Source organism: Mauremys reevesii, linkage group 3 (genome assembly GCF_016161935.1).
Source record: "Mauremys reevesii isolate NIE-2019 linkage group 3, ASM1616193v1, whole genome shotgun sequence".
Taxonomy (NCBI): domain Eukaryota; kingdom Metazoa; phylum Chordata; order Testudines; family Geoemydidae; genus Mauremys; species Mauremys reevesii.
In genome coordinates this window covers 90,134,322-90,161,961 of record NC_052625.1, presented here as the reverse complement: position 1 = coordinate 90,161,961, position 27,640 = coordinate 90,134,322, and the positions used below count along the sequence as shown (strand labels likewise).

The 27,640-nt window shown below is 44.5% G+C and overlaps 1 protein-coding gene across 5 annotated transcripts in view; it reads right to left on the bottom strand.

Annotated features, from left to right (window-relative positions):
* The window catches only part of PRKN (parkin RBR E3 ubiquitin protein ligase), a 1,176,340-nt gene that overhangs the window by 752,128 nt on the left and 396,572 nt on the right, over positions 1 to 27,640 (bottom strand). For all 5 annotated transcript variants that reach the window (XM_039529610.1, XM_039529612.1, XM_039529609.1 and 2 more), the window contains one exon: positions 18,335 to 18,575. In XM_039529610.1, the coding sequence (XP_039385544.1) occupies positions 18,335 to 18,575 (241 nt within the window). The remainder of the gene's footprint in view (positions 1 to 18,334; positions 18,576 to 27,640) is intronic.

The window sequence follows — 27,640 nt, the reverse complement described above, 5'->3', positions numbered from 1 at the left end:
CCAATGGGAGAAGTTCTCCTGTCGGCATAGTAGCATCTTCACTAAAGCGCTACAGAATCATTTTATTGAAAAGGTTCCATTATGCTAATGTCTTCTAAAATCACATCGTGTTAAGTGTAGACCTGACCTAACCAGTTTTTAAAAAACTTGATAGAAACAGCAATAGTTAATTACTAGCGGCTGAAAAAATCAGTAATTATTAGTACTAAGGGTTGTTTAGAAAACCTCATTTCAAAGAGGACCAAACTAAAGAGTGCCACATCTACTGGTGGCAATATGCTTTAAGGTAATCAGATCTCATGCTTCAAGGGTGTGCCTGCAAGGGTCAAGAAAGAATATTTCATCTCTAAAAACAGCACTGCACAGTCTGAGTGCTGCATTCCAGAGTTAGGTTTCTTTCTTCTGAAAGATCAGGTATGGTACTGGCCACTTCCAAAGGAAGGATAGTAGAGCTAGATAAACTAATCATTTGCCCTACTATGGCAGCTCCTATGTTACTACTAAGATGTGATGATTTCCACAAAGCATCAATTCCCTCTGCTGGAAATAGGGATTATTTCTAGCAGAGTAGAAGGAGACAGTTCCTTGTGACCAGCAACCTCTCCGTGGAGCAACAGGAAGAGCTCTGTGGATCACCAGTGTTTCATCCATGGCCCACCGTTTGGGAACTGCACTAGAAACAGGTGAGCATAAAAAAAGCAAAGGCAGGTAGTATTTGGAAACTCGCTTCAGGTCTAGACCAAATCTCCAAACAAACTCTGGATCACATACCAAAAGTGTTTGGTAGGCCTAATTTGAAAAAAAAAAGTATATATAAGAAGACTGCACCATATTATGGCCCTGCTTTTCTCCTAACAAGAACACTGAATTCCAAATGACAAATACAGTTCAATCAAAAAACCAAATACTAGAAAATCAGTTCCTTCTTCATTTCCTGTTCAGGAATCACTGTTTTCTCTCCAACAGTTGATGTTACCAAAATTTTAAACAGAGCACTCTCTTTCTTGCTCTAAGTGTTAGTAATGTGAATAAAACTTACTGGCAAAACAAAGATTCCTCCCTCTTCACATTCTGTGTAAGTACTAGTCACAGTTATGGTTCTTCCATAATCATGGCTATCAGAGAAACTCTAGTTCCCAGGGGCTCAGAAGAGGAAGAGAGAGAGTAGAGCCATGGCCGCATGTTTTCCCCATCACTGATCAAAAGATTAACAGAGCTGGGACAGCTCAAGGAGGACACACTGCACCCTTGCAAAGGATGCAAGACTGGCTGCTGCAGCCCACTTTCTCCTGGAGGCATTTTGCCAGAGTAGGGGACAATCTCCATAGGAGTTACCACTGGGGTAACTTCCCACACCCTGCCGGGACAGTGCTGTAAGAACCACAATTTAATTCCTATTCTATTACTGCCATAGGATTGATCCTCAGACAGATTGTTCACTTCACCTTTAAATCAACAAACTTCTTAGAACAACAACTTTTCCAGGCCCCAAATGAACTATACTCAAATATTATACCATACTATGTATTTTCTTTTAAATTAAAGCCAATTAAAGGATTTAACCCTATTTCTAGAAAAACTGCCAGTGTTCTAAATCATAAAATACCATAGAAAACTGACTAGTTACATGAATTTACTGGTGAAACAATACATTTGCTGTGTACCAGATGAATTATTCCATTTGCTGGTAGAACAATGGAGTTTCCTTTAAATGAATACCTGTCTAAATAACTGAATTACAAATACAGCTTTGCAACTCTGCATTAAACAGAATATTACTGCATAAAGAGAAAAAAACCAAACTCTATCCAGATGTATTCATACAAAAGTGAAAAAAAAAAGTAAACTCAATGTAAATACTTTGGTGCTTGCTTGTCATTAGACCTAGAGCTTGACAAAGCTTTGGGGGGGGGAGAATGTAAACTGAAGAGGATACTGTTTTACCCACTTCAAGTATTGATTCACACTGATCAGCATGGACCTAAAGTAGATTTAATTCATGAATTTATTTTATTATTAATCCATCAGTGATTTCTCCCAATAAGCAAGGTGAAAAAAACCCCTCAAATCTCTTTATACAAGTCGGTTACTCACCGTAGTAACTGTTGTTCTTCGAGATGTGTTGCTCCTATCCATTCCAGTTAGGTGTGCGCGCCGCACGTGCACGGCTCTTCGGAAGACTTTTACCCTAGCAACACTCGGTGGGTCGGCTGGGCGCCCCCTGGAGTGGCGCCGCTATAGCGCAGGATATATACCCCTGCCGACCCATCCGCTCCTCAGTTCCTTCTTGCCGGCTACTCTGACAGTGGGGAAGGAGGGCGGGTCTGGAATGGATAGGAGCAACACATCTCGAAGAACAACAGTTACTACGGTGAGTAACCGTCTTTTCTTCTTCGAGTGATTGCTCCTATGCATTCCAGTTAGGTGATTCCCAAGCCTTATGTAGGCGGTGGGGTCGGAGTTAGATGCTGCAGAATGCAAACTTCTGTGCCAAAGGCTGCATCATCTCTGGACACTTGGGCCAATGAGGCAAAGGTGTGTACTAGCTGCACGACACATCCCCTGAAAGGGTATATGGGCCAAGAAGGCAGCAGGGAAGCCTGAGCCCTGGTGGAATGTGCAGTAAGGTGGCTCCATGGAACATGGGCTAAACACAGGAGGCGCAGATGCACCAGTCATCGAAGTCCTTGAGGAATCTAGAAACCACAAGGCGTAAGAATACGGAGCGGCCACTCGCCGCTGGGTGGAAGGGAGAGATGGCTGCCAAGAGTGCCCTTAATGAAGGCCGCGCCATGTGCTGCTGTTTGAGACCAGAGGTAGTCCGAGACGGACTGGATCGGGACCTCGGCGGGAGAAACATTGTGCGTTTCGTAGTAGCAGGAGAAACGCTTCCACTCTGCCAGATACGTTAACCGAGTGGAGGATCTCCTATCACCCAGGAGAATCCTGTAGAGCCGAGGCAGAACAATGTAATTCGGATCGGTTTAGCCACACAGCAGCCCTGCTGTGAGGTGCAGGGATTACCAGTCTGGGTGGTGAAGCTTGCTGCGATCCCGCGAAATGGGGTCTGGGCCAAGAGGTAGGGAAATAGGGTTGGCTACCGACAGGGGTAGCGACCTGGTGTACCAGCGCTGCCTGAGATACGCTGGAGCGATCATGATCAGGTGTGCTCTGCCCCTGCGGAGTTTTAGCAGGGCCCTGCAAGCCAGCGGGAACAGTGGAAATTGGACAGCCGATGGCTCATCCACGGCATCAGAAACCTCTCCAAGACTGAGCCCGGGGAGAGGTCTTGGAATGAGGAGGACTTCTCTCTGTTTTCGCTCTTGCGGGAGCGAAGAGGGCTATGCGGGGAAAGACCCACTTCCGAAAAATGGAATGGATACCGTCCGGAGGGAACGACCACTTGTGAGACCGGAAGGATCTGCTGAGGCGATCCGCCAGCTGAAAAGCCTGGCATACAAGGCAGACTGCTCCCAGCTCTCGGACACTGATGCGTAAGGCCAGCTCTTGGGCCGACCAAAGGCCGTGAGTGCGAAGCTGACCCAGGTGAGCACACAGCCGAGAGATGGGGTGTCCATCATGAGGGACCCCGAGGGGTGAATGGAACAGCATCCCTGGATACACCAGGGAGGGCACTGACTCTCGGTCGAGGGAGCCTAGGATGCTCAGGGGGAACGAGACGACCAGGGTGGTATCTCTGCCTGGGTGGTACACCAAGGTGAGCCACGATTGGAGTGGACCGAGGCGAAGCCTGGCATGTTTGGAAACAAACGCGCAGACAGCCATATGACTCAGGAAACCTAGGCCTGGGCGAGCCAAAGTTGTCGGGAAGGTCCGTAGACCTTGTACAATTGTTACCACCGCATGAAACCAAGGCTGAGGTAAGCAGGCTCTGGTGAGATTGGAGTCCAGGGTGGCTCCAATGAATTCTATTCCCTGTGTGGGAACCAGAGTGGATTTTACCATTGATGATCAGGCCTAGACACCGGAATAGGTCCGTGTCGATGCCCACAGGACTGGTACTTGGGCTCGGAGGTCCCTCGAACGAGCCAATGTGGAAGAGAAATGGGGACATGAAAATACGCGCCCGTCATATCGAGGGCGGCATACAGTCTCCGGGATCCAAGGGTGGGATGACGGTCCCCCTGGGAACCATGCGGAACCTATCCGCAGCGTGAACTTGTTGAGGACCCGCAGGTCTAGGATATGTCTGAGACCTCCCTTCGCCTAGGGGATTAGGTTTCGTCCCTAGGCACCTCCTGTATAGCTCCGATGAAGAGGAGCGTCCGTACCTGTTGCAAGAGGAATCGCTCATGAGAGGGGTCCCTAAGAGGGACGAGGAAGGTTAGAAGGACCTTAACCTTGAGGGCCTGATTGACGCCCACGACCGCATAAGTGACGCCTGCTGGAAAAGTCTTGTCTTTGTCTAGGCGCAGGGTAAGAGCGGTGAGGCTGGGGACGGAAAGGTCAGCGCTAAGCACCGGCGTGTGCATGCTAATAGAGAGCGGAAAGTGACCCTGCTGCCCTTCAGGCTTTGCAGCCTAGGGCCAGCTTTCTCAGAGAACAGGCCTTGCCAGTGCAGGGCAAGTCCTGTATAGTGGACAGCAGCTGCGAGGGAAGGCTCGATAACCGGAGCCAGGAAATGCGCCTCGTGGCCACACCCGAGGCCAGGGTCGTGGCCGCGAAGTCAGCTGCATCCAACTAGGCCTGGAGGGAAGCTCTATCCAGCTTCTTCCTTCGATCCAGGAGGGCATCGAACTCTTGACGTGAGTTCTGAAGAACTGACTCTGTAAAGTTGCCCACCGCCACCCGTAGTAGCGGCTAAAAAGGGCTTGCTAGTTTGCTACACAAAGTGGCAGGGCCCCTGCCGAGTACATCGTACGGCCCCGTAAGACTAGTCGCCTAGCCCCCTAGGAGTTAGGAGCTGGTGCCTGCTGGCCATGGTGTTCCATCCCATTGAGGGACTGGACGACAAGGGAGCGGGGGGGGGGTTAGATGTACCTAGGTACTCGTACCCCCTGGATGATCCTATGCACTTGCATTCCGATCAAAGGAGGGCCCGAGGAGTATGTTCCTGCCCCCGCCTCAGCTGGGGAGGAGGAAGAAGAAAGGCCAGGTACAAGTGGGTCCTGTGTGGGCTCGCACTCCTGGACGACCTCCTGATCCGGTGGGATCTGGGAGCCCGGTGGCTGAACCGGGGCTTGCTCCATACTGGTCGCAGGGGGACGGCTAATTGCCACCTCTGCACCCAGAGCTCCGACGGAACGGAGCGAGATGGGAGCACCGGTATGCCTCTGGCGTGGCAGTACGCCCATGGTGACTAGAAGGACCTCTGAGAGGTCTCCTGGAAGACTCTGGAGGGCACATCGGAAAAGAGAGTACTGCGCATATGAAGTGTCCACACGTGGCAACACTGATGCGTGACTGGGTGGCCCTGAAGGAGCTGAAGAGCCTTTGGTAGAGTCTCCTTCTCTAACTGACGTCGCTCGACTCGGCACCGGGGATCGGTACCGGGAGACATACCAGTACCAAGAACGAGACCTGCCACCGGAGGTGTGCTGGGCGGTCGACCGAGAGCGCGAGGCTCGACGTTCAGGAGTGGGTACGGGAGTCTCGGTGCCTGGGGCGGTGCCGGGAGCGGGATCGGTGCCGAATGTACCAGGCCAGCGAACGTGACGCTGGCCGGTGCCACGAGTACTAAAGGTACCGCAATGGAGAATGGTGCCAAGATCATGAGCGGCGTCGGGACCTCGATCGGTGACGGGACCGAGAACGTCTGCGGGACCGCGATCGGGGACGGTGCCGCTCTGCGGTGCCGACGCAGGGTGGCGTGAGCAAGACAGGCTCGCCAAAAGACCATATAACCCGCACCGGCGATGTCGGGGGTTAAGCAGCGCAGGCTCTGCCCTTGCCATCAACTCCCTTGCTGTGGAAATGTTCCCAGTGTGGAGGGAATAGTGAGCTCGACCACAGCTCGCGCCGGGGAGCATTCAGGTGTTGGACTCGACGGCTCTTGCGAGGCCGTAGTCTACGGTGCTGATACTGTCGGTGCCGTAGCAGTCACCGGTGCCGGGCAGCCCGACGTAGTAGAGCGCTCGGGCTGCGGAGCGGGCCGCTCGGACGCTGCTGAAAAGCGAGCTCGACCACAGTTCGTACCGGGGAGCTTTCCAGCACCGGACTCAACAGCTCTTGCCTGGCCGGAGTTAACGGTGTGGATACTGTCAGTGCCGGGGCAGACATCGGTGCCGGGCGATACGACGGAGTATAGCACTCGGCTGCGGAGCAGGCGGCTCAGACGCAGCGTCTTAGCGAGCTCGACCACGGTCCGTACCGGGGAGCTTTCCAGCACTGGACTCGACGGCTCTTGCCTGGCCGGAGTTAATGGTGCGGATATTGTCGGTGCCGCGGCCGACCTTGGTGCCGGGCGATCCGACTGTGCATAGCGCTCGGCTGCGGAGCAGACGGCTCAGACGCAGCGTCAAAGCGAGCTCGACCACGGTCTGTGCCGGGGAGCTTTCCAGCACCGGACTCGACGGCTCTTGCCTGGCCGGAGTTAATGGTGCGGATATTGTCGGTGCCGCGGTAGACATCGGTGCCGGGCGATCCGACTGAGCATAGCGCTCGGCTGCGGAGCAGGCGGCTCGGACGCAGCGTCATAGCGAGCTCGACCACGGTCCGTACCGGGGAGCTTTCCGGCACCGGACTCGACGGCTCTTGCCTGGCCGGAGTTAATGGTGCGGATATTGTCGGTGCCGCGGCAGACATCGGTGCCAGGCAATCGGACTGAGCATAGCGCTCGGCTGCGGAGCAGGTGGCTCGGACGCAGCAAGTATATTGTGCCTCATCATCCTCCAGGAGAGGGAACCATGCCGAGTGGACGTCGGAGTCAGCGAGGGCCAGTGCCGGGAGGCCTTGGCGGCACCGGGGAACCGGTGCCGAGGGAGCGCTCCTTGAAGACTAACCAGCGCTCGGCGCCGAGAGCGGAGGAGCAAGAGCTGCCTCCCTCAGGAGCTGTTTGAGACGAAAGTCCCGCTCCCCTTTGTTCTAGGATCAAAGGCCCCGCGAATGCGGCACTTATCTGTCAGTTGAGAATCCTCGAGGCACTTAGGAGAGGATCTCTTGTCGGCAATGGCTTGTGGCCGGCCGAGCATTGTAAAACCCTGTGGACCGGGCATCGGACCTGGCACCGGGTGAGGGGAAGGGGATAAACCCCGAACCCCTGAAAATAAATCCTATACTACAAAGAAATAAAGTTAACTACAACTATAAACTATACACTAAACGAGAGAAACTAGGAGTAGCTAGGGAGGTGGAGGTCAGCTAAGCTGCGCTCCACTGTTCTAACGGCCGTCACGGGCGGAAAGAAGGAACTGAGGAGCGGATGGGTCGGCAGGGGTATATATCCTGCGCTATAGCGGCACCACTCCAGGGGGCGCCCAGCCGACCCACCGAGTGTTGCTAGGGTAAAAGTCTTCTGAAGAGCCGTGCACGCGCGGTGCGCACACCTAACTGGAATGCATAGGAGCAATCACTCGAAGAAGAAAGAGTAGTTTCCTTTTGAAAAGTGCTAGTAAATGACAGAGAAATCTGCTTAGAACACTTTTTTTTTCTTTTTAAAATGAATGGTAAATATTAGATATCCAGTTTTCTGACACAGCAGGCTAAAACAGGTCATGAGCAAAAAATAACTACATCATTGCACTTGTCTTCATTTTGTCTGGTTCAGTTGTTGAGCAGTTATACGGGTTCATGTCCCACAGTATCAGTATAGATGTTCATGCAATGCTGGAGGCCATTTTGGATGGATCAGTGCCCATGTTTTGATGATATTCTCAAGGAGATGATGAGAAAAAACAGCAGTATATTTTAGATCTAGAAGTACTCAGACTAATGCCATATTAAAATGGGGGAAGTGGAGAAGAACATCATACTGTTACCTGACCTGGAACTAATTTGACAGTATATGTTTAGAATTACTTGTCACATTTCTAAAACTACTTCAGAAACTTGGGTTGCCCACTTGCTTCAAGCAAAATTGGGACACAAAGCACTTTCCTATCCTTTACAGGCTTCCTAACAATTCAAAGCACAATGCTTAGTTATTTTATTACTGTATTTAAGTGAGAAGATGCTTTCAAAAATGCCTTATAGATTATAAAATACCATAATTTTTTTAACAATTACACAGCACAAATATATTCATATTTCAAATAACAGTAATAAAACTACAGTAATATCCTGAATTAAATATAAATTTTCTTACACCTCACCAAATTACATTTTGGATATTCTACCCACCCTTACTCAGACTTTCTATTACACAGGAACGATGCCTTGAACATAGACTCTGCAGCTCTAGCGAGGCCTTCACTACTAGTATGAAGAAGAAGCAATCCCAAACTTGAGTATCTTATTCTTATTTTTTACCTTTCTTTGCCAGTGTCAATGGACACTTGTGCACCTCGTATGCTTTTCTTAGGCAGGATTAATGGAAAAAGGCCTGACACAGTGGCACCAGCTAAGCTGGGCTAAGGGCTAACCTCACTGGTGTGCCAGCTATAGTATTTATTTGCTTTTGCCCTTCTTCCAGCCATTCTTTCTAGTTTCTGATTTATATTAATTAATATCAACTTCCCAACTGTCTATGTGGTTTGGAGGCGTGGTCTATTTCACCACAATGAAAGCTGATACTTTATTACCACCTAGGCACATGGTTATAAATGGGGTATCTGTGTCCAGTATGATGGTGCCAACCTGCCCTATTATCTACAGCCCTGAGTGATTAAACTTATCCTGACTTCCACCAGTCTGGCAGGAGACAGTATAACTACACACTGAGAAGACGCAGGGTGGTGGTGGAATGTGATTTTGGCTGAATGAAGACAAGATAAAGCTGCTTACAGACTCATTTGGACTGTGATGTTTATAGTGTCATATACATGATTGAGACTTCTTGTGTGCTTAACAATACATGTGATGATAAAAGGGAATATCTGGGGACAGAATGGATCAAGGACAATAAAGGTTTGAAGTCTGCTCACAAACAACCACCGACTCCACTTCTTGATGCTGGTGCAGTGTCCATTACAGAATGCCTTGTACGCCCGCATTCTCAAGCTGCCTGGGGAGTACGGGGGGCAGGGAGGCCGATTAATGGTGTTGACTAACTGGAGTTGATGCTCCACCTTGGGCCAGGTGAGTGAAATGAAACTTAGGCTTGTATGATTTCTGTACAAGAAATATGGTGGACTTGCCATTTTCTGTTTGTTGTAATTATCCATTGTAACTCCAGACCTCAGTATGTGACCAAACAAAGCTTTATTAAAGGTAAGAATATTTGGGCAGTTCAACGCCTTTACAAAGGTGAGGAGGTGTGGAAAACAAAACAGGCAAGTACAAAGTACACCAGGTACATGCAGGGATATAATAGTGAAAAAAATCTCCAAACATCAAAGAGCAAAATAAACTGAAAATAGCGATGTTCAGTTTTATATATCATTAGGGTATTGGTTCTTTCCTCTGCATTGGAATGGAAGTAGAATGCAGCAGATATTGCTTATGGTGTGTCGTTTCCTGTCTCATTGACTAGCTCCTCCATAGCCAGAGATGTGCACAGGTTGAAGGACATGATGCCATGGAAGTGTTCGAAGTGATGGCATTGAGTATAGGTAGGCAGATGGTTTGCATAGAACAGATTTGACTCAATTAGCTCACAATCCCCAGAAGTCTCTCAGGTTGGTCACACTGAAAAGCCAAGTCTCAGTTCCTCATCACTCGATCATGGTGGAGTCACATTGCCAGCATCTCTTTCATCTTGGGTTCACTTCTCCTCCAACTCCAATAGTTCCTTTCTTCTCTTTTCAGCCATCCCTATGTCCTTACACTGATGTCTGAGCTCCTTTTCATGGTGCTGGTCTGCCCATCGGAAGCAAATCCTATGTGCCCAGGTCCTCTACCGCTTGTCCCTCAGATTCTGCAGCCTTTGGCTCACAGAGAGCAGACTCCTTGGCATTCTCTCCTCCCTCTCTGAATCTAAGGCTATCGAGGGAGTTTTAACAAAGCAAAATAAAAGTCTGTGAATGTCCTTAGTCCCAGTATGGTCTGATACTCTTTCTACATAGCTGGGAAAAAAATGGCAACTTTTATTTCAAATGCCATTCCTTTTGCTAGCTCACAATGGTAGCTACCTTCTGCAGATTGCAAGCTTGATTAAAGTATATTCCAAGAAAAAGATCTGTGAGTTACCAAAATCCTCCCACTTCCAAAAAATTCACTTTGATAGTGGAGACTTTAAGAGAAGGGTGGGGGTATTCCCCATGAAACAGAACAGCACTGGCGATTATTTTAAACTTATTCCAGGCCATTATGCCCTTAGATCAGGCCTGCACAACTCGTAAAGCGGCGAGGGCCACATTCCTCCAAAGAAAACAGCTAAGGGCCGAAACCTCCCGGCCCCGCAGAAACACCCTGCCCCAGGGCTGCCCAGCCCTGTGGAAACAAACCCTCCTTCCCCAGTGCTGCCCCACCAAAACAGCTGTGGGCCAAAAAGGAAGGTTGGCAGTGGGGAGGTGATACTTTATTTTAAATCAACCAGGGGCTCCCAGCTGAAGAGGTGGCTGGGAGCCCTCAGAGGCAAATTAAAGGGCCCGGGGCTCCGGCGGCTGGGGGAACCCCGCAGGGCCAGCTCTAGGTTTTTTGCTGCCCCAAGCAAAAAAAAATTTGGCTGCCCCCTGTCCCAGCCCTGGGCTCCCCCCTGCACCCCCCTGCTGCCCCAGTCCTGGGCTCTCCCCCCACCCACACCCCCTGCCGCCCCAGCGCTGGGCTTCCCCCTTTCCTCCCCACCAGTGCCCTCCCCCATCCCGCTGCTGCCCCAGCCCTGAGCTCCCCTCCACCAGTGCCCCCCCACCCACACCTCCTGCCGCCCCAGCCCTGGGTCACTGGTAACTCGCTCCCAGGGTGGGTCATTCAGCAGGAATTTTGGATGTGCACAAAACACAGACAGGATTGGTTCCCATATGGTTACAGAGCTGCAGTAAAGTGGAACAATTTTCAGCTTGCATGATTGGAGGATATCTGGATGCATATTATAAGACTGTCCTCCATAAATGAGGGAAAGTTGAGGTGCCTTTATTATTCTTTTGTTCCACTCTTTCTTTCTATGGGGAACTTGCCAATGCAACATCACTGTCTTCCTTTTTAACAAACAAAAAGGCAATGGCTGTTGAAAATAGCAATTCCAGTGCTAATAAGCATTTCTTGCTCAATTTTATCCTACTTTTTCGACAGCAAGTTACAGTGGATCAGTATATTTGATTTGGGAGAAATGAAGTAACAGCTGCCCAAACTGAGCTTGAGCACTCCTGAATTTTGAGGTGTTCAAATCTGGAAGGCAGGTGCTGGGGGATGGGCTGTGGGCTCCGCGGGGGAGCATGGCAGAAACATGTCTGGAGCTGCATGGAGCCAGACACGCTGGTCTGAGTGGCATGGTAAGGGGGCTGGGGGTTGGAGAAGGGGTAGGGGGTTCCGGGGGGGCAGTCAAGGGACAGGGAGCAGAGGGGGTTGGATGGGGCGGAGGTTTGGGGGGGCAGTCAGGGGACAGGCAGCAGTTGGATAGGCATGGGAGTCTCAGGGGTTCATCTGGGGACAGGTAGGGGTGAGGTCGGGAGGGAAGTTGGGGATCTCAGGAGGGGAAGTTGGGGACCAGGAGAAGGGAGGCTTAGATAGGGGCTGGGGTCCCAAGGGGCAGTTAGGGGCAGGGGTCTCAGGAGGGGGCAATCGGGGGACAAGGAGCAGCAGCATTTAGATAGGGGGTGGGGTCCTGGGAGAGGAGTATCAGGGGACAAGGACCAGCGGTGTTAGAAAGGGGTGGGGGTCCTGGGGGGCAGTTAGGGCAGGGGTCTGTGGAGGGGGCAATCAGTAGCCATGGGCCAGGATTCAAAGGGCTCTGGTCTCCCCGCAGCTGCGGGCAACCCAGAGCCCTTTGATTCCCTGCCGCAGCTGGGATTTTAAAGGGCTCTGAGCTCCCCGCAGCTGCGGGCAGCCCAGAGTTCTCAGACTCCCGGCCGCGGCTGGGATTTAAAGGGCTCTGGGCTGCCTGCAGAGTGCCGTGTGCGGGGGATTCAGAATCCCTCCGCGGGCCGCACAGTGAGGCTCCGCGGGCCACATGCGGCCCACGGGCCGTATGTTGTGCAGGCCTGCCTTAGATGATGTAGTTCTGTTGGGGATCCAAGAATTAAAAAGGAAGTATTTATTCCATGCCTCTTGGTAGAGACCTTCTGGCTGTACAAGGGAAATCCTTCTGTGACTTGTACTGGATGAACTGATGAATGACTGGAGTGAGTTTGAGTGTTACAGAGGAAGCAGAGGGAGGTTTCCTTGTCCAGAAATTTGACAGACTTCCTGCAATTTCTACTGAGTGAAAAATTCTGCTTCATCAAGAATGGAGCAAAATAGGATCTCCAACCTACTGGCTGCTATAATAGTGAGTTCACTTTGCCTTAACGTGTTCTCCAGCCCTGAGGTGTTCTTCATAATACCTTTAAGGATCGTGTTCACCCAAGTTATATTTTGCTTGGGCTATGGCTGCAATGCTTTTTAACTTTTAATTTTGCTGTATTCAGGCAATACTTTTTTATTAATAAACTGTTACTGTTAGCCGCACCTTTTCAATTCCCCTCCCACTTCTTTGCCATATAGAGCAGAGTGGTCAGTCACAAGAAAAGGAAAAAAGTGATGGAAAAAGGGATGTATGTCATACAGCTATGTCTGTCCATGATTAAAGCAAGAGCCAAGTTTAGCCAACATATTTAGTAATAGTCTTTATAATAATAACAAAAATGGTTGTGCCCATCTTATCCAGATAAGATACTGCATTCTCCTCTGGTTCTTCAAAGAGGTAGGTGATTTGAGCTTCTAACATATGGTCTACACTTCAAACTTAGGCTGACGGATATAAAAAATTCACACCCCTGAGCACCATAGCTATGCCAACCTAACCACCACTGTTGATGCAACTAGTGATAACAGCTAATTTAGACCCCATCATTTTATATTTATAGTTGGGATCATGTTTTCCAATGTGTATTACTTTGCATTTATCAACAATGAATTTCATCTGCCATTTTCTTGCCCAGTCACCCAATTTTGTGAGATCCCTTTGTAGCTCTTCACAGTCTGCTTTGGACATAGCTATCTTGAGTAGTTTTGTATCATCTGCAAATTTTGCCACCTCACTGTTTTTCCAGATCATTTATGAATATGTTGAATAGGACTGGTCCCAGTACAGACCCCTGGGGGACACCATTATTTACCTCTCTCCATTCTGAAAACTGACCTTTATTCCTACCCTTTGTTTCCTATCTTTTAACCAGTTACCAATTCATGAGAGGACTTTCCCTCTTATCCTATGACAGCTTACTTTGCTTAAGAGCCTTGTCAAAGGCTTTCTGACAATCTAAGTGCATTATATCCACTGGATCTCCCTTCTCCACATGCTTGTCAACCCTGTTAGGGGCCTTATTCCTTCACCCTCTCACTTCCCTGGTCCTTCTTGCATGAACAGAGAGAAACAATACCCGAAGTCCAAAGGCGCAAACAATTCGATGTTTATTGGGGTGAACTTCCAGCAAGCATGATTCCAGTTTCCTTCCTTAGTGTCCCCCTTCCCAGCTCTGACACCACAGAGCTTTGTCTGTGTCCCTGTTTCTGTTCCCATCCCCTGTTCCCATTTCCCCCTTTAGCAAAACATGATCCCAATTCCCCCATCCCCAGTCCTTGTTCCCATTTCCCGCCCCCACTTCCTGATTGACTGCAGACTATATAGTAAAACCTGAGTTTTGCTTAGATATACCTTAACCAATCATTTTACTGAAATTTAACTAACTAATCCTAACATATTGTAACATGGTTATTTAACCAATTATATTCCACCACCTTCATTGGTTTACACCCAACAAAATTAATTATACAGCAGACAAAAACAATTATAGAACCAGACAGAGACCATGCAAATAAACATACAAAACAATACAGAAGTGAGGATTTCACAACTACATCTATACAAACACAAGGGTTTTCCAGCTGTGTCTATTGATAAGTGAGTTCTTGCTAGGCAGGATGCTATCAAACTAAGTTTCCTTTTACATCTTCTAGGCTCTTTCCTTTCTCTGGAGGTGATAGGAATATCAGGACAGGATTGTATTCCTAATAGCCCAATAGCACCTTATTTCAATGTGACTAGTTTGGAATGTGTGGATGTGACCATACACTTCCCAGCTTATGGCTGCCTCTGCTGCTTAGCCGAAGAACCAGGCCTCAGACTGTCACAGTAAAAGAAGGCCATTACACAGACAGTGATTGTGATTCTTTCTTTTATACCTCTATAACTAGCTAAGTGATAAGAATACACCTAAATTCTTAAAGTATAGGCCTTGGCAGACAGGCCTGAATATCTATATCCTAACAGACCCCCTCAAAGAATTCTAGTAGATTAGTGAGGCATGATTTTCCTTTATGAAAACCAAGTTGATTCTTCCCCAACAAATTATGTTCATCTATGTGTCTAACAATTTTGTTCTTTATTATAGTTTCAATTTGTTTGCCCAGGCTTATTGGCCTGTAATTGCCGGGATCACCTCTGGAGCCTTTTTAAAAATTGGCATCACATTAGCGATCCTCCAGTCATTTGGTCCAGAAGCTGATTTAAATGATAGGTTACAAATCACAGTTAGTAGTTCTGCAATTTCATATTTGAGTTCCTTCAGAACTCCTGTGTGAATATCATCTGGTCCTGGTAACTTATTACTGTTTAATTTATCAATTTGTTTCAAAACCTCCTCTAATGACACCTCAATCTGGGACAGTTCCTCAAATTTATCACCTAAAAAGAATGGCTCAGATTTGGGAATCTCCCTCACATCCGCAGCTGTGAAGACTGATGCAAAGAATTCATTTAGTTTCTCCGCAATGCCTTTATCATCCTTGAGTGCTCCTTTAGCATCTCAATCATCCAGTTGCCCCACTGGTTGTTTAGCAGGCTTCCTGCTTCTGATGTATTTAAAGCAATTGTTGCTATTGCTTTTAGAGTCTTTGACTAGCTGTTCGTTACATTCTTTTTTGGCCTTCCTAATTATATTTTTACATTTCACTTGTCAAAGTTTATGCTCCTTTCTATTTTCCTCACTAGGATTTAACTTCCATTTTTAAAGGATGCTTTTTTGCCTCTCACTGCTTCTATTACTTTGTTGATTAGCTATGGTTGCATTTTTTTGTTTCTCTTACTATATATTTTTTTAATTTGGGGTACACATTTAAGTTGAGCCTCTATTATGGTGTCTTTAAAAAATTCCATTGCAGCTTGCAGGGATTTCACTTTTGGCACTGTACCTTTTAATTTCTGTTTAACTAACTTCCTCATTTTTGTGTAGTCCCCCTTTCTGAAATTAAATGATACTGTGTTGAGCTGCTGTGGTGTTTTCCCTGTTAGAAAGATGTTAAATTTAATTATATTATGGTCACTATTACCAAGCAGTGCAGCTATATTCACCTATTGGACCAGATCTGGTATTCCACTTAGGACTAAATCAACAATTTCTTCTCCTCTTGTGGGTTCCAGGACTAGCTGCTCCAAGAAACAGTCATTTAAGGTGACTAATATAATATAATATAATATAATATAATATAATATAATATAATATAATATAATATACAGTGAACGTTTCCTCCCCTCTGACTGATTGGTGACATTCTGTACTTCAACTACTAAATATCTTAAGAACATCTTTCTGAGAGAATCTTTCTGAAGATAAGAGATTTCAACAGACCTTTCTTGTCAGAAACCAAGGTTTTTGTGCTAAAAGAAAACAAAATCATCCCGCAGTAACAGAAAGAAGTATGTAAGGCTTTGGAATAAGCTGGAGCATGTTGTAGACTACTTGTACTGTTATGAAAGAATCACTCAGCATATTAGAGTAGATGGTAATAAAGAATTAAAGGAGACCTTCACCTCAGTCACAGACTTAAATCTGTCATTCACCCACTGCTTTGTGGCCTACTGTATGTGCACTGTATGGTTCCAAGTGGATGTTTCTAAGGTGCAAAAATCACCATCAGAACTGACAACCTTTTGAGCAGCCTCAGTAGAAAAGCAATTGACTGAATAGTTTTTGGGACTAAACTGCTTTCTCACCCACAGGAGTGAGTGACGCAAACTATTGAGGAGGTAAATAGAAGCTCTCATTGCAGATGCATATGATATATTTCTTTCGGGGGCGGGGGAGAGGGAATGGAGGAGTTCACTATCTACTACTATCAGTCTGATACATTTCACCAGCATTACATTCACTTAAAGAAAAAGGCAGAAAGCCGTAAACAAGAATCAGATGTTTCAACCCTCAACAATGCAGGTGAGTGTGCAGCCACCAATCGATTAGAAGCAGAATTTTTTTAACCTCTTTAATAATAGTGAGACTCATAGCAAACTGAGTAGAAAAGACCACCACAAAGTACCTGTCATTAACAACTAGCCAGGCAGAAGTATCACTCAGAGCTAATCTACACTGATCCAGGTATGTCACTCAGGAGAGTGAAAAAATCCACACCCTCTGAGCGATGTATTTAAGCCAACATAATCCCCAGTACAGACAGCACTAGGTTGATGGAAAAATTCTTCCGCTGACCTAATTACTGCCTCTAGGGAAGGTGGATTATCTACAGCAACAGGAGAACTCCTCCCATTGCTTCAGCGAGTGTCTACGCTGAAACGCTACAGCTGTGCTGCTGTAGTGTTTCAAATGTATACATAGTCTCAGTAAAACTGTCTCTTTATTTTGTTCATAAAATAAAGAAATTATTTAGCTGCATCCCAGATAGACCTAGTCCATTGACACGGGCAATCTACATTCAGTTACATTATCATCCTGCCATTGGGGATCCTTGCTATGACAAATGAGCATACTTTGTTTTGTCAGAAGCCTCATGGAGACTGTGAGTGTGAAAGAGACACAAGATGAAAATATGAAGATGTGCCACAAGAAGCCTTAAAAGTGTAAATTGCCCTGCGATGTCAGGCAAAGTTATTAAGTTCATGTAAATATTTTATGCAGGGACAAAAAATAAATAAAAAGAAGAATCCAGCAGTTCACATCGCAGTGCTTCAGACAACAAGCCCAATCTCATCATATCTGCCCCAACTGATCAGATTTAAATTAGCATGCACCCCTCTTGTCTCATTACTCATTCAGAATGTGAGATGTGCATCATTAAGCTAGGCACTAATTTGTTCCTAAACTGCATTCATTCATCATTAGTTGGCAGTGAGAGGTTGATCAAGTCAGTTGTGGAACACTTCTGTGACCCACCCATGAGTTGTACACTTTCTGCGTGATTTACTTACGACACGTTATTTTAACAGTTTTGGTAATCCATATATTGTAAAGATGATTTTTTTGGTCAGGTTAATCTCAGAGGTTTCTGTTTGCCTTACTTCTAGAATTGGACTCTTCTGCTTCTACAAAAAAGTGTGTGTATTGATCTTTTAAATGGCTTCTTCAATGAATTAGCAAAAAAAAGTCACCTCAGTACTGTAGCGTTCCACAGAGAGATTGCTACTAATTTAGGAGATGCATAATGGGGAATTATAGTAAGGATGTTTCCTCTTAGAAGATTGAAATACTATTTTAGGGATCCTTCTAAGAAAAATTGTGGCCTGGGAATCTCTTTCAAAATTCAGTTTAATTATTCATACATTGGCTCTTGATAATTTTACCAATTGTTATGTTACTTCATTCATGCCAGATATAGATGCCAAGAATGAAGCATGGATAGTGTAAACTGTAATTTTGTGAATAAGAACTTTTTAAATCCATACCATAAGTCATCTATCTTTATATGCTAATTTGTGTTTGTCATGTCTTTACAAGATTTTCACAGAAGTATTTTAATAAAATTTGTGAACATAAAATGGCCATAAAACTTGTAAATTAAATTAAATTAATATTTCAATGCATGAGCTGTCTAATATTCTAGTCATGGAAACTGGTTTCAGCTTCAGTTACAAGAATAGATGGTGGTTGCTTCTTTTATTCATCCATAATACTAAATAGCATCATAAAAGTTAAGAAAAGGAAGAGCAAACCATTCAGTTCATCCCCCAAGCATAGGTACGACATACTCTACTAGAAGACATATCAAAAGTTCAGCTACATATTCACCGTAGATTATTGACATTGTATTGTTTGTTTAAAAGACTAAAAGAAACTGTGGCTGTGCCACTGCATGAAGGATAAGTCTGAAACGTCAGTGCTAAGTTTTGAATTGTATAGTCTCAGTGAGTTACCTGATTTATCAGATGGAGGAGAACTGCTGTTGTCTGTAGTATCCAGAATAACAGCCAGCCCTGCAGAATAAGTTGGGAGGACGCTGGTACTAAGGTCTACACGGGTTAGACTTTCAGGCTCTTTTTCCATGCCTCCTAGAATACCTCCAGCGTTGGCAGTTTCAACGTCAGTCCTTTTCTGACCACTGTCTAGGGGACTCTGAACAATATGAACTATACTCTGCTGGGCCAAGTCACAGTTCTGAAAAACAAAAACAAAATCCCCAAATATGATTGACACATAAAGAAAAAATTCACTCTATCTCCAATTTGGTATTTGTTTAGCCATTTCCAATCCATTTCATGTGGAATTTCAATAAGCATTAACAGAATGCAAAGAAAAGTGACAAGTATAAATTGCAAGAATTAGGGTTACTTGCACTGGCAACAGGTTCACAATGCTTACAAATTCTAAACATTTAACAAAGAAATGGTGGACCAGAGCCAACAACTCTGAATAATTCTGTTGGCGGATGTACAGAGAGAAGTGTTATTAAGTCAGATGCTAAGAAAATTCAATCGATAAAATGCATTTTTACAGACAAGGATGAAAAAAGTTTATAATATTAATATTTAAAAAATCACAGGTGACCCCTTTTTTTACTAACAATAATAACAGTTAAAATAACAGTTCATAACGATGCTTGAATTAGTGTGTGTGAGGGATAAATGAAGTAATGCCATCCTCCCACTTCTTGCTGCTACATGTTGGAAAACTGAAAAAAAAATTGCACAGCACTGTCATGTTATTTTTTCCAGTTAAAACACTGTGCATGATACATAGGGGTAAACACTACAGTTATATCATTTTAGTTAATCATTCTAGACTTCCAAATTTGTTTGGAAGACATGTTGTCTAGACTAAGAAAGTTGGCTCAAGACTTTTTTCTGTGTTTACAATTGCTATTAATTAAAACAAAATTAAAAGAGAAAACAAAATAAAGCTTTCAAAAGTGAAATAAAGAAAGTTATATGACAGTTAATAATAAGAACTGTATGTATTAAATGTAACTTGGAAATCTGAAAAGTTTATCAAAACCTGATAATTAAATTCAACAAATGTAATCCACGGTAATCCAATTATTCTGGCAAAGTGTCGATCTTGCTTTATCCTACTATTCTTAAGAAACAGCTATTGTCCAAACAGATCTTAAAAGAGATGCTTTTTACGCTTCTCAAAGACCATTGCCAACACTAACTCTACAGTCAGAAATATAAATATTTTCAACAATTACTTTGTTCCTTAAATCTAAATTTCAAACTATTTTTTCTCAGGTATTACTAACAAAAACAAACCATAAATCAAGTTTTCCCATATACATATGCATACCTATATATGATATTTTGAAAAGTAATTCCAAATACACAGTCTGAGTTATTTTAAAACTGCTCTGTCCCCTGAAATTCACCAATTAGTTATAAGCACAAGTAATTAATTAAGAAACATTTTTCTTCAAGTTTACCATACACTTCTGTTTGAAACAAGCTCAGATATTAAACTCTTTAGGATTCTAATCTTTAGATTTTAAAATCAATATATTGCTTTCCTTTCTCTGAGCTTCTCCTAATTCAGATGATATCAGATCATGTAGGTATTTTTTTAATTCTTTGAAGTTACTGCATGTACTCCCCTCAGACATGGTTCCTTATATTTTTGTGTGCCCATGGACCATAGCTTCTTGTTTAAGTAGAACGAACTATTCTCATGTGGTATCATAAATTCATTTTTTGTCCCCACATTCCATATAATAAGTTCTCTTCTCTCAAAAGATCCCAGATGAATCAGCACATTTCCCCAAGAAATCAATGAAATAAACAAATTACCATCTCATGACTGTTCCAGTAATTTAACAGTCCTTCAGATTACTGGGATTTCACTGTTATACTTCTTGGATTCACAATGCAAATTTCTCTCTGAACACCTGGTTTTCACTCAGCATTTGTTTTTCTCCACCTCCCTCATTTGCATGTAAACCAGATGTCCATCTGGACAGTTGATTGGTTTCGAGGGAAGGGAGGAACAATTATTTTGCAGACCCATCCAGTTGTGCTCAGGGCCGGCTTTAGGCCGATTTCCCCGATTCCCCCAAACTGGGCCCCGCGCCCTAAAGAAGAGCGCCTAACTTTTTAATTTTTACTCACCCGGTGGCGGTCCGAGTCTTCAGCAGCACTTTGGCGGCAGGTCCTTCACTTGCTCCGGAGGTCTTCAGCGGCATTTCAGCGGTGGGTCCTTCAGTGCCGTGGAAGACCCGGAGCGAGTGAAGGACCTGCTGCCAAAGACCTGGACCGCCTCCGGGTATCCGAATTGGGCCCCGCACTTCCTAAAGCCAGCCCTGGTTGTGCTGGGATATCATCTTACAAAGGTGGAGTAACACAGCTGTCCCAGAATGACCCTGCAGGTTTCTGTGTTGGGAAAACCAAGGCCAGTTAATATACAGATGGTCTGTGTTGACTTTAGCTGGTTACTCTTGTGGGTTTGGGTAGAATGGGAGAATCCCGAAAAGCTGGGGCAGATCCTCTGCCCCACTTTCTCTCTGCTCCCTCCAACTCTGTGGTGGTAATCATCTTAGAAATGCTATATACCAGGGGTGCTCAAACTTCAGCTTGCAAGCCACATGTGACTCTTTTACAGTTAAAGTGTGGCTTGCGGTGCCCCCCACACCCGCACCCTGTTCTCTACCTACCAGACTGGGGTAGGAGGAGCACAGGGCTTCTGCTCTGCAGCAGGATGGTGGGGCTAGGTGCTTCAGCCCTGTGGGGATGGGGGGTCTCGGGACTTCAGCAGGAGCGGGGCTGAAGCCCTGAGCCCCAGCTGGCATGCCTAGCCCTCAAATTTCTGAAGATTATAGTATGTGGTTCAGAGGATCAGTAAGTTTAGCCATTCCTGCTATATGCTTTAGATAAATAATGAGGTCCAAAACCAAGGGGATTCTGTAGGAATGGGGAAGAATATCACAGAGGCAGCATTGTCCCTTCCATGCGCTCCAGGCCTTAATGCAGACAGTTCTCCACATATAGACAGAGGAGAGAAAGTTGGCCCAGTTTCACTGATGTAAATCTAGAGTAACTTCACTGAAGTTAATACAGTTACTAAAGATTTACACTGGTGTAACTAACAGCAGAATTTGTCCCACTATGAAAGTTACATGTTACCAATCATCAGGTACACTTTTAATTGAACGAGGTTCCCTTATCGATATTTCAGCATACTTTGTACTCTTGTTTTTTCACCAAAATCTGATAATTGTTGTTTAATTTTGGTTTGATTCAACATATTCAGGTTGTGAGTTCAATCCTTGAGGGGGCCATTTAGGGATTTGGGGCAAAAAGCTGTCTGGGGATTGGTCCTGCATGGAGCAGGGGGTTGGACTAGATGATTGCCTGAGGTCCCTTCCGACCCTGATATTCTATGACTCTATAGATATAGATATTCCTTTTAATCATTTCTCAGCAAGTCTGTTTTTTTTCTTTATATAATGCAATTCTAAAATATGAAAATCTGTTTTTTGTTGAATTTTTAATAACACGCTTTTTCTCTAGTTGAGCATTAACCCAGTCAGCAGAGATTTGTCTGAGTAAGGGCTTTGCAGACTTAACACTGAAACAATGCTGTTATTAGGTTTCAACTTGAAAGCATCATGTTATCACCAACAGACCTGCGGGTTTTTATATATCTTGCTGCCCATAATATTTTAACAGAATATATTTAAATTGCTTAATAAATTTAGTTCACCAACACAAAATCCATCACACATCTAGTTGTTATTTTGAAACTACTCTCAAAATAAAGACATTGTAACGATGTTGGGGTAGATGTGGGGTAAAATTTCCAAAAGTGTATCAGTGACTTGGGAACCTAAATTCATTTTTCAAAGGTGACTTAGGCACTTAGGTTCATATCCTCCAAGGCATTAAAGCTTCTCACTCCCAAAATGGGAATTAGGCACCTAAATACCTTTGAACATCTAGGCCATAGGCACCTAAATCTCTTTGAAAATAATGAAATTTGAAAATGAGACTTAGGCTCCTAAATCATTTAGGGCCAGATTTTTAAAAAGTATTTAGGTGTTGCTGCAGTCAGGGTCTCAGCACCTGATTTAGTAGCCTCAATTTCATTTTAAAAAGATGTTTAGGCACTTAGGAGTCTAAATGACAGCCTGTGGGGAGGATCCACAAGGTCCAGGAACTCAAATAATTACAGGGGATAATCAAAAATATAACAGGGATGGGTGTGAAGGTCAAAGGGTCAAACAAAAGGAACCTGAAGGGGACACCGAGCAGAGAACCTGGGACAGCACCCACCGCTCCTCAAAGGTGTCAAGAGAGCCAGCGGACACAGTCCAGAGGAACTCTGCCCGGATACATGAGCGAAGGCAGGATTGGAAATAGGCCCCACAGTTGCAGGAAGCCCCCTCAGTCAACCTCCTCTTCCTGGTCTTATAGATGGCTACTTTTGCCAGCGCTAGGAGGAGGTTGACATGGAGGTCCCATGGCTTTGTGGGGCCACAGATAAGGTGTGTGTATATGAAAAGGTGAGGGGAAAAGTGCAGCCAGAAATGTTAAAAGGATGTCCAGGAGGATCTGGAATAGGGGCTGCAATCTGGCGCACTCCAGGTATACGTGCATCAGGGTCTCCCTCATGCTGCAAAAGGGACAGATGTCAGGGACAGGGATGAACACCGCCAAGTACACGCTGGTGCTCACGGCTCCATGGAGAAGCTGCCAACTGATATCCCCGGTGGGCCTTGGGACTAGGGTGGAGTATAAGCTGGCCCACCAGGATTCCTCACCCTCAAGAGGTGGTAATAGGTCCCGCCACTTCATATCGGGGCAGGACATGAGGATGAGGAAATGAAGGATGTGGAGCATGAGCGTGTACAGATGTTTCCTTGGTGCGGTCCAGTATGTTATCCCTAGAATGATAAGCCCCCCCTTTCCTACAAACTGAGAAGGGGTTACCTCTGGTCAATTAGGGACACCTGAGTCCAATTAAGGGCTGCCTGAGACCTTTAAAAACCCCTACTCTGGTGAGGCAGGTGAGAGGAGAGACAAGCTACTGAAAGACTAGTGGCAGCAGGGAGATTGGCTTCTCCAGGGTGAGAGGCTTCTCTCCCCGCTACAGGGGAGACAACCAAAAATGAGTGCTTGCTTACAGGAGGGATGGACACCTCAGGCTTACAACAGGACAATCCCCACCCCAACGATGGGGCAGGGAAAGATATCCCCCTTTGTTTTGTGTTTGTAAATTGGTTTCTTTTTGTTTGGTGGAGGAGCACTCCTTGGGCCAGCCATGAGGCCTACCTTGAAAATATTGATAAGTAAATACAGAGGGGGAAAGCAAACAGTGTGAGGCTGATTTAGCTCAGGCGCCGCTACTGCCAGAGAGGGAAGTGCTAAGTTCAGTGAGATGGAGGAGGTGCCTTGTCATACACATTTTATACCAATGAAAAGTTATGGGTGTGTCAATGCTAATTCAACCAAAAGCAACTCTTCAGTTTTGCCTCAAGATGAGCCTTGTCATTGAAGAGCTCTGTGTAAAGATAACACCACTTTTCTATGGAGTTGTACTAAAACTTCACTGTTAACCAGGGATCCTAGTTTTCCATGATAAAAAAACTCTGATAAAACCCCCATGAAAATCTGTGTTTTTCCATGATTAAAATGAAATGCTGAACTTCAGTTTCCCTAGCTACAACAGATATAGGTATCAGTTGAACACAATGTTTTATTGCTATACAGTAGAACCTGGTTCATCCAATTCTCCATTATCTGGCTCCCTCTATTCATCAAACCACCAGCCACCCAGGGCTCAGGCTACCTGCCCCGGGTTGATAGCCTGAGCCCCCGCCCATCTTAAAATAAGGGATAGAAAGCTCTTTGTCCATTTTTTTCATTATCCGATCTGGCCCTAGTCCCAATTAGATCAGCTAAACATGGTTCCACTGTAAATTCCAAGCACATTCAAAAAATCAACCACAAGAGGGGGAGATTACGTGCACTGAATAAGTGACACTGGTACTTTCAGTAACATTTAGTTAATAGTTAATATATGTTTTTATTTTTTCACAAAAGATAAAAAATAAAGAATCTCTGAAAAAATGCAAATTCTGTGTGTTTCCATGGCAAACAGATTTCTAGGATACCTGGTGTTAACTCCTCTACCCCTTCCATTCATCTCAGTGGATGTGAATGCTAAAGTTTAGTGATAACTCTCTAGTAGTCAACATTAACTATTCCAGCTGGGTATTTCAAAGGTGCGTAAACAAATTAGTGTCCCTTTAAATTACTAGTTTTCACTGAGGAACAGGTTAGCAGACAGAATGAGGAACGGGGTGGGAGTGAAGCCCACAGAAGGGTAAATTCGGAGCTGCTGCAAGTAGGTTAAACAGTACCATTAGTGACAGTAGATCAGTTGGACTAATCGGTACAATTAAAAATCTAAAATAATTCAAAAGGTTTAAAAGTTTGCTCCCATTATGTAATAGCAGAAACAACCACATAAAGCAAAATATATTCCTTGTTTTTTAACTCAGATAGCATAATATAAACTACTACAGTGAAGGAACTGAAATAATTCTCCTTTCTAGAATTCCAGTCATTACCTCATTAATAACATTTACTGTGTGGTGGTAACTGAAATGACTATTTGAAAAATGGCAACTCTTTCCTCATCATACCAGCTTCCAGTGACCTTAACACTGCAAAGAGAACCATGTGGGCTGACTTCTGTGCTCATGCAAAGCCCTATTTAAATCAGTGGGGCTTTGCACAAGCACAGGGGTTCACCTGTGCAGTTGTCTTTGCAGAATAGTTACCTGTCCATATCTGCTTATTTTACTAACAAAAGGAATTACATCCAATCAGACCAATGGTCCACCTAGTCTAGTATCCTCTCTGTGGCAGTGGCAAGTACCAGATGCTTTGAAATCAGATGTAAATTCCCCAGACTGGGCTATTATGCATTAACATGAGCAGGAAGGCCAGTACAGCAAGTGGTTTTTCCTTTAATAAAGATTTCATTTTAAACATGTTTTTACTGCAGAACTAATAGCTGTAGGAGGGTGATTGGACTCTAGTCTTCCTTACACATTTTCATCAGAGACATCAGCAAAGTTCTGACTGCAGAATCTTTATCTGATGATGATGAATGATGATGATGATTGATGATGACACAACCAGATAGAGATCAACTTGATTGGCAGATCCCAGGCTGAGTTTGCAAGACTGGCAGTGTGGGAGAAAGCGGGGAGGAAGAGTTCTTTTCTTTTTTTTTTCCAGTTGTAAACTGAGTAAATTAGATATGGAAACCACTAAGTAATAATAAATATGGAATCTCCAAATTCCACATTTATAATATCCTGTTTCCACAATTGAACCTGGCTTCAGTTTCAGAGAAGAAAATACCCATCCTTGTAGGACAAAAGGGCAAGAAAAATTGTGTGTTTGTTCTCTTATTGAGAAATATAAAGGATGTATTAGAATCTCTCTGAACAGTTCCTATAATCAGTAGTGACTAGCACACTGTAAATAGCATAGATCAGATAGACAGAAGACAGGGTGGGCCTGCACTTTCTTCACTGACAGAAATTATGTTATTCAAACTACTTCTGTAACTTCCTTAGGTTTTTGCCCTGGGTTAGTATTGTAGACACAAATCTAATATGTATTTTTTCTGTCAATATCTCTTTCATTTTCTACATATATTTGTTTTATGCCTCAGGAAAGGTTTCTTTTGTGAATATCTGTTGTTAATAATTCTAAAGATATTGTCTTGTCTTATCTGTTCATCCAAATTAATGCTTATCCGTGATCCATTATCCAAAGGGAAATACTGTGAGTTTCTTCTCTATCAAGTGCTTCTTCTCTCACCAGAACAAAAGGAACTCACAAGATCCAGAAGTGATTAAACCATTGTCAGAGGCTGGTACTTTATACAGAATGCATTTGGGACAAGCTGAACAGGTGGCTTCATAACAGACTACTTCAGTATTCAAACTCTTTTTCAAAAGGTATTTATCTTCATATCCTCTTCCAGTTTTGCAAAAGAAAAAAAAATGTCTTCCACATGGCTAAACTAGCATCTTTTGAATGAATGATAGGTGACTATTCAGTGCTGCCAGCTACAGGCTGACCAGCAGGCCAATGTGGAACAGTTAGAACAGACAACTTGCAAAAAAGAAGGAGAAGGAAGAGATGAGACAGTTTCTACAGTCCTATCTACCTCTGTTTCCTATAAATCTTCCACTTGTTATTTTCCCCACTTACAAGATATTGTCATAGTGACACACTGCTGAAAGAAGAAATGTTGTTCATTTATGTCCAAAAAATGGACAGACTAATGGGAAATCACCTTCAATGAAATAAAACATATTTTAATAAAATGTTTAATTTAAAACCATTGGGCGATTTAGCATTTAGGCTCCACTCTATCAAGAAATGAGACTAGGACAAATGTCATCTGAATTTGTAACCAACTTAAGAATTATTGTGAGTTAGCTAGACAACTCTTTCTGATTAAGAAATACAAAATGACATCCTGAGCCTCATAATCCTGGAGAAACAGACACCACATGGAAAATAACTTCAAAAGGGGGCTTTATAAAAATAAAAAATCCAGGCACTTCTATACAGCTGAAGCTGCTGTGCAGAATGCCTGGCACATCCGAGCTACTGGATCCAGCTCTGCTGGAAGTTAAATTGATAAGGGAACTGCTCATAACAGTCAAATAATAAAACAAGCAGCTTATTGCAAGCTAGACTCACTGCAGTGAAAAAGAGAAACAGAAAGAATGTCTGACATAGAAGGGTAAATAAATGCCCAAGGGCTTGGGGTAAAGAGAAAAAGGCTGGAAAAAAGAAATGGCGTCTGAAGCTGCAATAACCAAAAAGTGTAGTTAAAGGCCCTTTAGTTTCAGTAAAAAGGATCAAGTATCTAGAAAGCAGTTCCTATCCAAAATGTGAGTGCTGGGGATAAAATTGTTCTACCTCTGACAAGACTCGCTCATAGTCCCAGAGTTCAGTAAAATATTAAGTTATGGGTCTAGCTACAGGGTAACAGTGAACCAAGAGCAATAGTCAGCGGTATAAAGAGGAAAACTATTTCACTTGGATTTGACAGACATATGTTTTCACTGCAGCTCACGGTATGACTCTCTGATCAAGTGAGCACTGTATCTATAGCATTCGTGCTAGAAATAGGCCACTGTGATTCCAGGGGCGGCTCTAGCGGCTTTGGCCCCCCAGCGCAGTCGCGGCGCGCGCCCCGGG